The sequence below is a fragment of the Ursus maritimus genome, unplaced genomic scaffold (genome assembly GCF_017311325.1).
Source record: "Ursus maritimus isolate PB19 unplaced genomic scaffold, ASM1731132v1 scaffold_5, whole genome shotgun sequence".
Classification (NCBI taxonomy): domain Eukaryota; kingdom Metazoa; phylum Chordata; class Mammalia; order Carnivora; family Ursidae; genus Ursus; species Ursus maritimus.
In genome coordinates, this window is record NW_024426663.1 from 88813379 (window position 1) to 88827652 (window position 14274).

Below are 14274 nucleotides of genomic sequence, written 5' to 3' on the forward strand. Positions count from 1 at the left end.
GAAGAAGTTGAAAATTTTGCTTCACCTAATATGTATACTCTTTTTACAATTTGAAATTTTTAAAATGAATTGATATCCATATTTCTTTGGCTTAGAAAGATTTCTTTTTAGAAAAGAAATTTTACCTTTGAGTATGAGAGGATCTGATATGCTGCAACATAGGCAAACCTAGCTAAAAAGGATACTCGCATTAAAATTGAGTTTTTCAAAGTATGGAACAATCTCTTTCTCAAATGAAATGGTGGACATTTTTTAAACGGGTAAAAATTCTCGGATTTTTATGTATTATAGGGTTTTGGTATTTATTCTACAGCCGTATACAATTCAATGTTGGGAATTTCAAAAAATACAGCCTATTTCTAAACACACACACACACACACACACACACATCTTTGCCATGAGACTTTGAATATATCAGTGCTATGTAAATAAAAGCTTTTATTAATTCTGTGGTTGCTTTGAACAAATCTTGTAAAATGTGGAAAAGCTCTACTTATTTTATGGTGTCAGAATGAAAGAGCTATCTAATATCACTTACTTAATCCTACTTAAATGAAAATTTTTACAAGTTGAATATTAAGCTATAAAGTTGCTGACAGTATTAAGCTAAAAATTTTAAAATTATATGATCTTATAACTTAAGTTATAATAGAAAAAAATGTTGGTTAAATATTAAACTAAGTTAAATATTTGGCCAATTATGTAAAAATTCCATATAACTACAGGCACATTTGTCTTCTTGAAAGCTATCTCTCCAACGAATGTATTTATAAATCAATGGTATAATAATTGAAATAAAAGAAAAATTTTTAGAATTTTTATATTTTCTTTACCCCTAAGCCTTCTCTTAAAAGCTAATTAGAATTTCTTTTTGCTTAATCTACATTTCTTTCTAAATAAATTCATATTGTACTTAGAGAGAATTTACACAGTGACAATAATTTTGGCTGTGTTCTACTAGTTATTATAATAAGTTTAAAAACCAAATTTTAAGTAAATAACATGCATAATACATATCAAACACTTTCTATATCTTAAAAACCATTTGTTCCATTCTTAAAAATACAAGAGAACAAGCTAGAAGAGCTTCTCGGATGCCTTACCTAGATGCCGTCCAAGGCTAAAAGCGCACCAATGCTTGCTGTTCAAATTTGTATGTAAGGATTTTCAACCTCTTATTTATATCTGTACAAGGGTAACATTGTAAATTCAAAACACTCCTAACTTCTGGCTATTTCAAATCCATGGCAACATTCACTTCCATAAGACTACTATTCATCTAAACAATATACTTAAGGAGAGAAGCATTAATACAATAAAAGCAACTAATTACTGATACTTTACTCAAGAATTAAGTTAATAACAATAATTGTGCCCTTTTTTACACCCACTCTTGGATGAAATTAGTATGCAATTTAATATTTGCTGACGACAAAAATCAAAGCCCTAATCGCAGACTTCAGATTAGAAAGAACAGGCGTCAGCGCCTCTGGGCTTTTTTCCCAGTGTTCAGACTCAGCTGTCACTGTAATTTCCGCCAGCTGCTCTTAAGTAACTGGTACAATATAGAAATACGGTTGAGTAGGAATGAAAATATGATGCCTTATTTAAGATGGAATAATAAAACTGGAATGTCAAGAATCGGAATTGATTATCTTTTAGAACATCAGTATTGCAAAAAGTGCAGGGAAAATATTTACACTGAAGACCAAATAGCCAGGAAAATTTTAAAAAGCCCAGTATTGGAAGCAGAAGATATTACCAAGGCAAAATAGGGGGGGAAATGGGAAAAAAAAAAATGGGCTTTGAGATCTACATAGAAAAGAACTAAAAGAGTTTGACTTCCATTTTGTTTTTACATTTCAATAGAAGCAGATTTATTTTAGATCAATATTTACTTAGAAAGGATTATTAGCTATCATCTCAGGTTTTTCATGGGAATGTGTTACAATTTTGATCTTAATGTGTTAAAGAAAGAAAAAATTAGAAATCAAATGAGCAAATATTACTTTATTATTCAACTCTCATCCCATGGATTGAAAGGCAGAATTCTGTTTTTCCTCTTCTAGTTGTTGGTCAAAATTGTTAATTATAAACAAGACATTAATTTAAATGTAATTGTATACATGGTATAAATAATAGAATTATTATAATGTAGCGTATGTTAAGTAAAAATATCTTCCTCTGTCAATTTGTTTAGGTACAAACAGTGATACATGAAAAAGAAATGTTTAGCAAATTATTCCTCACGATTTCAACGTTTCCCAAGCAGTGGTTACAATATATATTTAGACAGCCAGTTTACTTAAATTGGAACCCTTCCTCGCGGAGTTCCCAGCAGGCAATGTTAGTGCAAAGAGTGAGCCCCGGGTTGATGTGCTAAACACTGAGAACCTTGGCCAAGGTCAACTCAAAGGTTGCGAAGTTTGAGCTGCTATGAAAACATTTTCAAGTGGAGAGAGGTGTTGTCTTGCCCAGAGCTTCGTACAGTGTCAATTTTCTAGGTCAGAAGAACTTCTCCCTCTGATGTCTGATCTGACTTTACTCTCTTCAATTTTCACAACTAGGCTACAGTGGTTGTCCATTGTACTGTCCTGACACATCAGATCATCAAATAGAGATTGGCTATAAGCACTCCATGAATACATTCTTCACCAATGTTTTTAAAAACCTGATATATTTAAAAGAAAGAGATTCAGATCTATGGAAGGGTTATTTTTACTTCTATTTTTTAAAATTCAGAAAACACAAATATTTACAAATGCCCAGCGAGCATCAGGCAAAGTTGTGTCCGTTGAATTGAAAAGGAGGGTGGGCTAAGTGTGTATATAAATACGTATTTATGGAGAGAAAAGCTAGTAATAATGAATATCTATTAGAGATTACAGTTACCATTTAAAATATGGTGGTGGAAAAATAAAGTCACCAGCTGTGGCCTGACATGATCTCTCCTGCAGTAATCTTACTATCAGCTAATCACAGTAAACCCCATGATGCAAGAGAATTATTAATAAAAAGAAACATTAAAAATTGGCCAGTTTTTTCAAATCCTGTGTTCTCCATATTCCTGCTGTTCTTATTGCACACCTTCTGCAGTAATTAACATTTTCTCAATCTATAAGGTTCTTTCAGTGAATGTACTTGATCTTTTATGTTATCTTTCCTCCTCTCTGCTTCCTCTTATCTGAATTGAACAATGGAACCCAGTAAAGAAGTTTTTAGACCAATAACATTGAACACACCCATCAATCATAGACATAAAAACCCAGATTAATACCACAGAATCATATACATGTATTCTTAACTGATTTTTCTTTTTAACCTCTGCTTGTCATGGTAAACACTTAAACTCTGAAATTGCCAACTATAAAAACATATGTTTTCATATTCATTTCGTCACTCTTTTGGATGCTTTCTAGGTGCCGTGGCCCTGTTCTCTGGGTCAACTACCCAATGGTGAATCGAGCACGACCCACCCTGACAGAGCTTATGGTCTTCTCCACAAACTTTGTTCTAGTGTTAATATTTATACTCCCATAAAACTAACAAACTCTGGTATAATTTAAGCCCTTCTATTCCAACAATTATTCTCTCAATGATAAAAAGGCAGATTTGTATTTCATTTTTCTAGGATAAATGAAACCAATGTATATCTTCAAGATTTTGTAGGTCTGCTTCCCTCTGCATTGCGGTCAACAAATGTTTTTTTACTATCTCCCCTTCTCAAATCTGGTAGATAAATTGAGCAAAATATTAATATAAGCTGACCTAATGCTGATGGGATAAACTATTAACTTCTCTATCCTTACTTCTGTGATTTACTCACCACACTTGAGTTTTGTGTTTATCGATTATATTTGTTTCACGAGTACTCCCCAGCATCTGCCACCACCAGGCCATGGATCTCCAGCTCACACACGGTCCCATCCTGCCTCCGGCTGACTCTGTCCCCCGCTCTGCGGGTCTCAGACCCCTTCCTCCACTCCACGGGGGCCGCCTTGTTCAGCTCACACTGCAGCGTGGCCGTGGTTCCTTCCATGGCCTCTTCCTTCCTCAGGCCCTTGGTGAACTTGGCAGGCAGGGCTGGGGAGGGTCAGAAAGACACAGACACAATCACGGTCTCTGGCCACATGGATGAGACAGGACACGAACTTCACAGAGAGGACACAAACCCAAATGGACATGGGCCATGTGCTTGGTGTGCTGAGCACACATGGTGGGTGGTGGCTTCCTCAGCCTGGCCTGTGCACAGTGTGGCCATGGGCTCTTCAGTGGCTCCTCAGGCCTCATACTTGGTATGACTCTGCCCAGCACGGCTCGGGAGAGTCGGACACAGAACCGGAGATTGTTGGGGGCAGGACATCCCAGGACAGAGGACAAGACAGACTCCCAAAGGACAACAGGACTAGCAGTGACCAAGGGATGGGAAGTGGGTGGGATGCTGGCTTCTCATGGTTCACACAACAGCCCAGGAGATGAGGTGGATTCCATGGAGTAATCGATGGAGGATGACACCGAGAGAATGTGGGAGAGAAAGAATGTGAATATGGACTGAGTGCAGATGGACGTCACAAAGTCAAGTGGACACCAGAACACAGCTCTGCTTGGCCTCATGCGGTCTTTACCCCTGATGGTCAGCGTGGCTGATGTCCTCTCTTGCCCGCACACACACGAATACTCTCCAGCATCTGCCACAGCCAGGCCATGGATCTCCAGCTCACAGACGGTCCCTTCCTGCCTCAGGCTGACTCTGTCCCCAGCTCTGAGGGTCTTGGGCCCCTTCCTCCACTCTACAGGGGCCGCCTTGCTTAGCTCACAGTGCAGCATGGCCATGGCTCCTTCCGTGGCCTCCTTGGTCTTCAGACCTTGGATGAACTGAGCAGGTAGTGCTGTGGAGGTTCAGATGGACAGAAGCCATCAACCCCTCTGGAGGATTGGGGGCACAACATGAACACTCCAGATGGGAATAGAGCAGAAGAGTGGAGATGAGAACAGGCAGAGTGTGTGTGTGTGATTGTGAGAGCTTCTGGCATCCTGCCTTGAGGTGAAGTTGGCCCAGGGACTGGCTCCCTCCAGGCATCTTGTCTTCTCAGTGTCCTCCTACCCTAACCCTTCATACAGGCAAGCTCTGGCCTTACCTGTACTGAGTTCTAAACCAAGCTCCTCCAACTCAAAACCCATGTTCGTGATGTAATGGACATCTCTCATGGAGGAATTTCCATGAGACATCTCTTGGCCATGATATCCACTGCTCCACTCTTGCCTCCATCCCAATCTTTCTAGCCCACATGGGGCATCCATCCAGTACTGGACACACCTGGGCTCACTGCATGCCATCCCCACCTTCTCTACTTCACAAGTTCCTGTCCAGACCCCACTGAACACTCACTCTCCTGCCTCAGATCTCACAGACCATGATGGATGCAGCCATGCCTTCTAACCACACCCCTGGTCCCTCCTCCACTGTATTCCTATTCCAGGCAGGGCTCCACAAGTTACAGCTGATCAGTATCTACCCTGGTCCCACCATGTTGAGAGGGGACTCATGTTCCCCCAAATTCATGTCAGATCCCCAACCCCAAGACCACAGAACGGGCCTATATTTCAAGATGGAGTCTTTAAAGAGGTGATTAAGGTAAAATGAGGTCACTAGGGTGGGTTCTGATCCTGTATGACCAGGGTCCTTACAAGAAGAGGAGATCAGGATACAGACATGCGGAGAAAGACAACCATGTGAGGACACAGGGAGAAGGCAGTCATCTGTAAGCCAATGAGAGGCCTCCAGAGAAACCAGCCCTGCCCTGCCTGGATCTCAGACTCCAACCTCCAGGACTGTAAGACCACACATTTCTGATGTCTAGGCCACTTCTCTGTTGCTCAGCCATGCTGCTTTTGGTTTTAGGAGTGGGTTGCTGCTGTGACAAAGAGCTCAAGTTGTGGAAGTGGCTTTGGAACTGGGTGTTGGGCAGAGGCTAGATTTTGGCGGGCAGCTGGATCAGTGTAGATTGCCTTGAGGAGATCATGGTGGAAGGTGTCAGTATGCACATTATGGCACTTCTGGTGAGGCCCAAAGTGGAAATGAGGAACAGGTTATTGGGCACTTGGAGGAAAAGTAGTCTTTGTAGGAAGTGGCAAGGAACCTGGCTGAGTGCTGTCCCAGAGTTTGTGGAAGGTGGGACTTGTGAGCAGTCATCTTCCATGTTTAGCTGAGGAGATCTCTAAGCAAAGAGTTGAGGGAGAAGTCTTACTTCTCCTTGCTGCTTCTGGTGAAATGTTAGAGCAGGGAAGAAGCTGGGGACAGAGTTGTGGTCACCCAGGAAGGATGTGCAGGGGTCTGGTCTGATGAGTGGAACTCCTGCAAACTGCATGGGAGACCAACCAGGCTGTTGAGAGCATCCCACCCAGAAACACCACAGCTATGCCTAAATCAGATGGAGATGAAGGGCTGAAATGGTGGAAACCATCAGCCTTGTGGGGTTCCTACAGGATGGGCCCATGCAGTTGCCTAGCTGTGGACATATATTATCCTTCAACAAAGGGAAAGAAGGAAATCACAGTCACTTCAGAGCTCACAGGACTGCCATGGCACCCATGGGCCAGGGCACCTCCACCCATGGCTGCAGCGGCAAGGTCAGCACTCATGGGCCCAGAGGACAGAGCATTGAGCCAGAGGCTACTTCTTCAGCCTTAAAATCCAAGAGTCAGTCCTGCCCATTCTTGCATCTCTGGGGACCAGTGACCCTCTCCTTCATTCCTGTTCCCCGCTTTGGAATGGGAATGTGTATCCTGTGCTGATCACGCTTCTGTGTTTGGGAGGCATACAGCCTGACTTCACAGATTCACAGCTCAAAAGTAATCCACCTTGAGTCTCAACCAAACCTCGTGGACATGCTGCTATCACACTTTGGATTCTGAGGTGACATGGGAATCAGTTAAAGCTTTGGGGCCTTGGGGACAGGCTGAATGTATTCCACATATGAGAAGGACATGCACTTGGGGGTAGAGGGCATGAGAGCAGAGGGTCATGGACGGACAGTGTCCTACCCACAAATTGGCATGCTAGAGTTGTACCCCCAGGACCTCAGAATGTGAACATATTTGAAAATAAGGTCTCCCGAGAAGTAATTAGGGTAAAACGAGGTCACTGGGGTGGGTCATTATCTAATCATACTGGTGTCCTTGTAAGAAGAGGAGATCAGGACACAAATACACAGAGAAACAACCAAGTGAGGACACGGAGGAGATGGTACATGCACACCAAGGAGGGAGGCTCCTGGCTCCTTGATCACAGACTTCCAGCTGCTAGGAGTGTGGGCCCACATGCAGTGTTTGTCACGCAGCCCAAGCTGACTGGGACAGAGCCCTTCAGATGCTCCACAAACCTGCAGGGTCAATCAAACCTTGTCACCAAAGGAGGGCCTGGCCTCTCTGGCCACCTTATCCCTAAAGCCCCCAACAATGCCCCTCGGTCCTGCACACATTCGTCACAGGACACACATTCTCCTAACTCCACACCTGGGCCCACAACTTGTGCCTATATGTAGCCCGAACACATGCCACAGCCACAGCCACAGCCACAGCCACAGCCACAGGTAGCTTTCCTGGACTGTGATGCCCCTCCATTGATGTTCACCCGGGAGTCCCTGCACCATCCACCCCTGCAGCCTACATAGAGCTGACCAGTGTGTTCTTAGTGTGAGCTTGTGGGATGGACCAGACAGATGGTCAACATGTGGCCCTAGCGTGACAGCAACATTGAAGGATATAGGGGAAGCAGAGTGAAAGGGAGAGGGAAGTCACTCAGTTGGCCACTGGTGGATGTTAACCCTGATGGTCAGCATGGCCGACATCCTCTCCTGCCCGCACACACACAAGTACTCCCCAGCATCTGCCACAGACAGACCACAGATCTCCAGCTCACACATAGTGCCGTATTGCATCAGGCTGACTCTGTCCTCAGCTCTAAGGCTCTCAGACCCCTTCCTCCACTCCACAGGGGCCACCTTGCTCAGCTCACACTGCAGCGTGGCTGTGGCTCCTTCGGTGGCCTCTTCCTTCCTCAGGCCCTTGGTGAACTTGGCAGGTAGGGCTGGTCAGAGCCAAGGATCAGGCAGACATCAGACTGTCTTGGGAATTCTGTGTCCAGGATGAGATACCCACAAGCACCACACAAACTGCAGAAGGCCATGGCATGAATGAGTGAATGAAGCACAGGTGGGGTGGGAGGCAAATGGGCCAGGAGGAGACACAAGCCTGGACAAGAACATCAGGACAAACGGCACAGAGAAGGATACTGAGAGATCTCAAGGGGACCCAACTAGAAAGACACAGATGTCGACACAGTCTAACAGAGGGAAGGTGGTGATATAGTGACAATAGGCAGACACCAAGCAACAGGTCCACATGGCCACACATGGTCTTTACCCCTGACAGTCAGCATGGCCGATGTCTTCTCCTGTCCACACACACACGAGTACTCCCCAGCATCTGCCACCACCAGGCCATGGATCTCCAGCTCACACACGGTCCCATCCTGCCTCAGGCTGACTCTGTCCCCAGCTCTGAGGGTCTCAGACCCCTTCCTCCACTCCACGGGGGCCGCCTTGCTCAGCTCACACTGCAGCGTGGCCGTGGTCCCTTCCATGGCCTCTTCCTTCCTCAGGCCCTTGGTGAACTTGGCAGGCAGGGCTGGGGAGGGTCAGAAAGACACAGACACAATCACGGTCTCTGGCCACATGGATGAGACAGGACACGAACTTCACAGAGAGGACACAAACCCAAATGGACATGGGCCACATGCTCGGTGTGCTGAGCACACACGGTGGGTTGTGGCTTCCCTCAGCCTGGCCTGTGCACAGTGTGGCCATGCCTCTTCAGTGGCTCCTCAGGCCTCATACTTGGTATGACTCTGCCCAGCACGGCTCGGGAGAGTCGGACACAGAACCGGAGATTGTTGGGGGCAGGACATCCCAGGACAGAGGACAAGACAGACTCCCAAAGGACAACAGGACTAGCAGTGACCAAGGGATGGGAAGTGGGTGGGATGCTGGCTTCTCATGGTTCACACAACAGCCCAGGAGATGAGGTGGATTCCATGGAGTAATCGATGGAGGATGACACCGAGAGAATGTGGGAGAGAAAGAATGTGAATATGGACTGAGTGCAGATGGACGTCACAAAGTCAAGTGGACACCAGAACACAGCTCTGCTTGGCCTCATGCGGTCTTTACCCCTGATGGTCAGCGTGGCTGATGTCCTCTCTCGCCCGCACACACACGAATACTCTCCAGCATCTGCCACAGCCAGGCCACGGATCTCCAGCTCACACGTGGTCCCATCCTGCTTCAGCCTGACTCTGTCTCCAGCTCTGAGGGTCTTGGGCCCCTTCCTCCACTCCACAGGGGCCGCCTTGCTTAGCTCACAGTGCAGCGTGGCTGTGGCCCCTTCTGTGGCCTCCTCATTCTTCAGACCTTTTATGAACTTGGCAGGTAATGCTGGGGAGAGCCAAGAGTCAGGAAGACACCAGACTGTCTTGGGCAGTCTGTGTCCAGGAAGAGATACCCACAAGTACCACACAATCTGCAGAAGGCCACAGCATGAATGACTGAATGAAGCACAGGAGAGGTGGGAGACAAATGGCTCAGGAGGAACAGGTCAAGGCTGAACGTGAACATCAGGACAATACTGGACAAGGAAATGGTGGCCAGGAGACCCCAGGGGGACCCAACTAGAGAGACACAGATGTTGACACAGTCTAACAGAGGGAAGGTGGTGATATAGTGACAATGGGCAGACACCAAGCAACAGGTCCACATGGCCACACATGGTCTTTACCCCTGACAGTCAGCATGGCTGATGTCCTCTCCTGCCCGCACATGCACGAGTACTCCCCAGCATCTGCCACCACCAGGCCACGGATCTCCAGCTCACACACGGTCCCTTCCTGCCTCAGGCTGACTCTGTCCCCAGCTCTGAGGATCTCTGGACCCTTTCTCCATTCCACAGGGGCTGCCTTGCTCAGCTCACACTGCAGCGTGGCCGTGGCTCCTTCTGTGGCCTCTTCCTTCCTCAGGCCCTTGGTGAACTTGGCAGGCAGGGCTGGGGAGGGTCAGAAAGACACAGACACAATCACGGTCTCTGACCACATGGACAAGACACAAACGTCACAGAGAAAACACAAACCCAAATGGACATGGGCCACATGCTCGGTGTGCTGAGCACACACGGTGGGTTGTGGCTTCCCTCAGCCTGGCCTGTGCACAGTGTGGCCATGCCTCTTCAGTGGCTCCTCAGGCCTCATACTTGGTATGACTCTAGCCGACACGGCTGGGGAAAGCCAAGAAATAGGGAGAACAGTCGGCTGTCTGGGGGACTTGTGTCCAGGACGGGTACACACACAAGGATCAAACAACTACAAAGGGCCACGGCCTGAACGAGACACACATGCAGAGATGGTGAGAGAGGCAAATGGCCTTGCAGAAAAAAGGGCACAAAGGACTGGACACAAACATCAGGACATCTGCTGAATGAGGACACAGAACTCAGGACAGACACGAAACCACAGTTGGAAAGACACAGACACCCACGACCCTACTAGAGAGAAAGTGGGGACAGGGTGAGACTATGCAGACACCAAGTCACACATGGTCTTTACCCCTGATGGTCAGCGTGGCTGATGTCCTCTCCTGCCCGCACTCACACGAGTACTCCCCAGCATCTGCCACGACCAGGCCACGGATCTCCAGCTCACAGACGGTCCCTTCCTGCCTCAGGCTGACTCTGTCCCCAGCTCTGAGGATCTCTGGACCCTTTCTCCATTCCACAGGGGCTGCCTTGCTCAGCTCACACTGCAACGTGGCCATGGCTCCTTCCATGGCCTCTTCCTTCCTCAGGCCCTTGGTGAACTTGGCAGGCAGGGCTGGGGAGAGTCAGAAAGACACAGACACAATCACAGGACAGACACGAAACCACAGTTGGAAAGACACAGATGCCCACACAGTCCTCCAAAGAATAAGGGCGAACAGGGAGACGACAGGCACACACCGAGCCAGAGGCCCACATGGCCACAAATAGTCTTTACCCCTGATGGTCAGCGTGGCTGATGTCCTCTCCTGTCCACACACACACGAGTACTCCCCAGCATCTGCCACGGCCAGGCCACGGATCTCCAACTCACACACGGCCCCATCCTGCCTCAGGCTGACTCTGTCCCCAGCTATGAGGGTCTCGGGCCCCTTCTTCCACTCCACAGGGGCCGCCTTACTTAGCTCACAGTTCAGTGTGGCTGTGGCCCCTTCTGTGGCCTCCTCATTCTTCAGACTTTTTGTGAACTTGGCAGGCAGGGCTGGAGAGGGTCGAGATGACACAGAGAACATCAGACTGGGGAATATGAGGATTCAGGATGTGGGCATTCAACAATGAAACACATCCCAGAGCAAATAAGGAATCAAAGCATGGACACTCAGACATGTGGGAGAATCAATGTGTAGGGGTAGAGTGTGACTTAAACCCATCTGGGTATAGGCCAGCAAGGAGACAGAGGAGCTGGCATCCTCAGAGGACCTCAGGACATGGACACACATGGAGAAATGGCCACAGTGCCCACAGGGGACATCTTCCAGCATCTCCCATGGCCCATCCTGCCTCAGACTAACCTGATACCAGATTCAAGGGCCCAGGTCCCTCCTCTACTCCACACACCCCAAGCTGCCCCACTCAGATCACACCATGGCCATGGGCCCCTCAGTGGCTCCCTATATCATAGCGATTTTGTGATCCTGAAGGATATAGACAAGGAAGGAGACATGAACACAGCCCCCTAAACTCTTCACAGGAGCAAGGACCACCCAGCTGGGCGGGAAACAGGAGCTGCCCTCCTCCTGGACTGTCACCTTACAGTTGGTGTCCTTGTGCCCCACACTTCTATAAGTGGCTCTCTAGGGCCACCTACAGCCAGTCAGCCTGGGTACTCTGCTCCCCCTCAGCCCCTGGCAGCAGCTCCCGGGCTAGAGGGCACTCAGGCTGCAGGGCAGGCCGCCTGCCCGTACCCCATGAGTTCACCCAGTGCCTCTTTGGCAAAGATGTTGTGCCTGTCCACATGGCTCAAGCTGCACAGCGGCCTGGCCTTGCTCCTGGGACCTCTTCAGGATGTGGTGGGTGGCCTCATCCTGCCCTGTCCCATCTGCTTCCCTGCAGGAAGTGACCAGGCCCCCAAAAGGGCCCCTGAGGACCCCAGCCCCCGCCCAGGGAACCACCAGCCATACCATGGTCAGGACCTGTGCATCCCCAAGGGCCTTGGGCCCCTCACAACACTGCACAGGCCCCCCCTCCCTTGGCCTGCCCAGGCCTCAGGACCTTTGTGAATCGGATGGTCAGGCCTGGGAGGGTCAGACAGACACAGACCGTGAACTCAAGCCAGAAGAGGAGGAACGTCCACAGACACAAAACTGGCAACATGGCTGCCGATTAGAGGCAGGCTCCCTGGGGATGGTGGGCAAGATGCCCCCAGGAGGCGGCTCCACTGCACAGGGAGCCTCCCCCCACCTGCCCCCTCCAGCCTCGCCCCCACAGGACATGGCCCCGACATCCCTGACCCCTGGACCAGCCCTCCTGATCCAGCTGACACAACCCTATCCTTCCCTGTGCATCCTGTTGCACCCTAGCCTGACGCCCCATTGGACCCTTGCGCTGCTGCTGTGAGAACAGCCAACCCACCTGCCAGTCACCACACATGGACCCCCACCCAACCATGGACACTCACCTGCCTTCCTGGGTCAGGCACTCCTGACCTTCCCCTCTTTCTACACCCAAACCTCACCTCCCGCCTCATCTTGTCACACAGCCCCAACATCACGTCACCACCATACCCACCTCACCTCACCTCTGCACTCACCTCACCTCACCTTCCTCACCCGTCTCGCCTCAGCTCCTCGCCTACCTCGCCTCACCTTCACACCCACTTTGCCTCAACTTCACACCCACCTCGACTCACCTCACTAACCCACATCACCTCACCTCCCTCACCCACCTCACCTCACCTCCACACACGCCTTACCTCACCTTCCTCACCCGCCTCGCCTCAGCTCCTCGCCTACCTCGCTTCACCTTCCTCACCCACCTCGACTCACCTCCCTCGCCCACCTCACCTCAGCTGCATGACACCTCACCTCACCTCCACGCTCGCCTCACCTCACCTCTTCACCCTCCTCACCTCAGCTCCACACTCACCTCACCTCAGTTCCACCCCCACCTCACCTCAGCTCCACACCCAATTCACGTCACCTGAACTTTCATATTTACCGCAGCAAACCTTATCTCCAGATCCAACAAGCCTCTACTTCATCTCCATACCTAGACCTTACCTCCACCCATCCTCCACACCCACATCCACACTTCACCCCCTACAGCTCTCCCATGGCCCTGCATGTGTGTCCTGGCTCTTCTCCTTAATCAGCCTCCTGGTATCCTTGTCTTGAATAACCTTCAATCTACTTCCTAGCTCCTCCTCTGGCACGCTCCCTTCAGAGGCCTCAAGAAGGCTATAATTCTCCTATTTGTGTTGTGGGATGCCCCCCATCACTCCCCTAGATATGACCTCCTGAGGGCAGGAAGGGCCTTGTTCTCTGCAGTTTATCCAAAATGAGCGTCACACAAGGAGGTCCTAGAGATTCATGCTTCAGGATGCAGGAGACACACAGAGAAGCAGGAGGGCCATACAGTGACCAGAGCAGAGCAATAGGACATGACACAGCTTTGGGACATAGAGACACTGCTCCACATGGCCACACACGGTCTTTACCCCTGACAGTCAGCATGGCTGATGTCCTCTCCTGTCCACACACACACGAGTACTCCCCAGCATCTGCCACGGCCAGGCCACGGATCTCCAGCTCACACACGGCCCCGTCCTGCCTCAGGCTGACTCTGTCCCCAGCTCTGAGGGTCTTGGACCCCTTTCTCCACTCCACAGGGGCCTCCTTGTTCAGCTCACAGCTCAGTGTGGCTGTGGCCCCTTCTGTGGCCTCCTTGCTTCTCAGTCTTCCTATGAACTCAGCAGGCAGGGCTGAGAAAATTCAGACACAGAACATCAGGTTGTCTGGAGATTGTTGGGGGCAGGACATGACATGACAGAGGACAAGACAGACTCCCATAGGACAACAGGACCAGCAGTGACCAAGGGGTGGGAAGTGGCTACGATGCTGGCTTCTCGTGGTTCATACAATAGCCCAGGAGATGAGGTGGATTCCACGGAGTAATGGATACAGAGTGAGGGA

The 14274-nt window shown here is 49.3% G+C and overlaps 1 protein-coding gene across 1 annotated transcript in view; it reads right to left on the reverse strand.

The window, feature by feature from the left end:
• Positions 1-14274, reverse strand: part of LOC103678868 (obscurin) — a 160679-nt gene that overhangs the window by 73825 nt on the left and 72580 nt on the right. The window contains 5 exon segments of the mRNA XM_040622746.1: positions 9232-9495; positions 9836-10099; positions 10656-10919; positions 11082-11345; positions 13800-14063. Of these exon segments, the coding sequence (XP_040478680.1) occupies positions 9232-9495; positions 9836-10099; positions 10656-10919; positions 11082-11345; positions 13800-14063 (1320 nt within the window).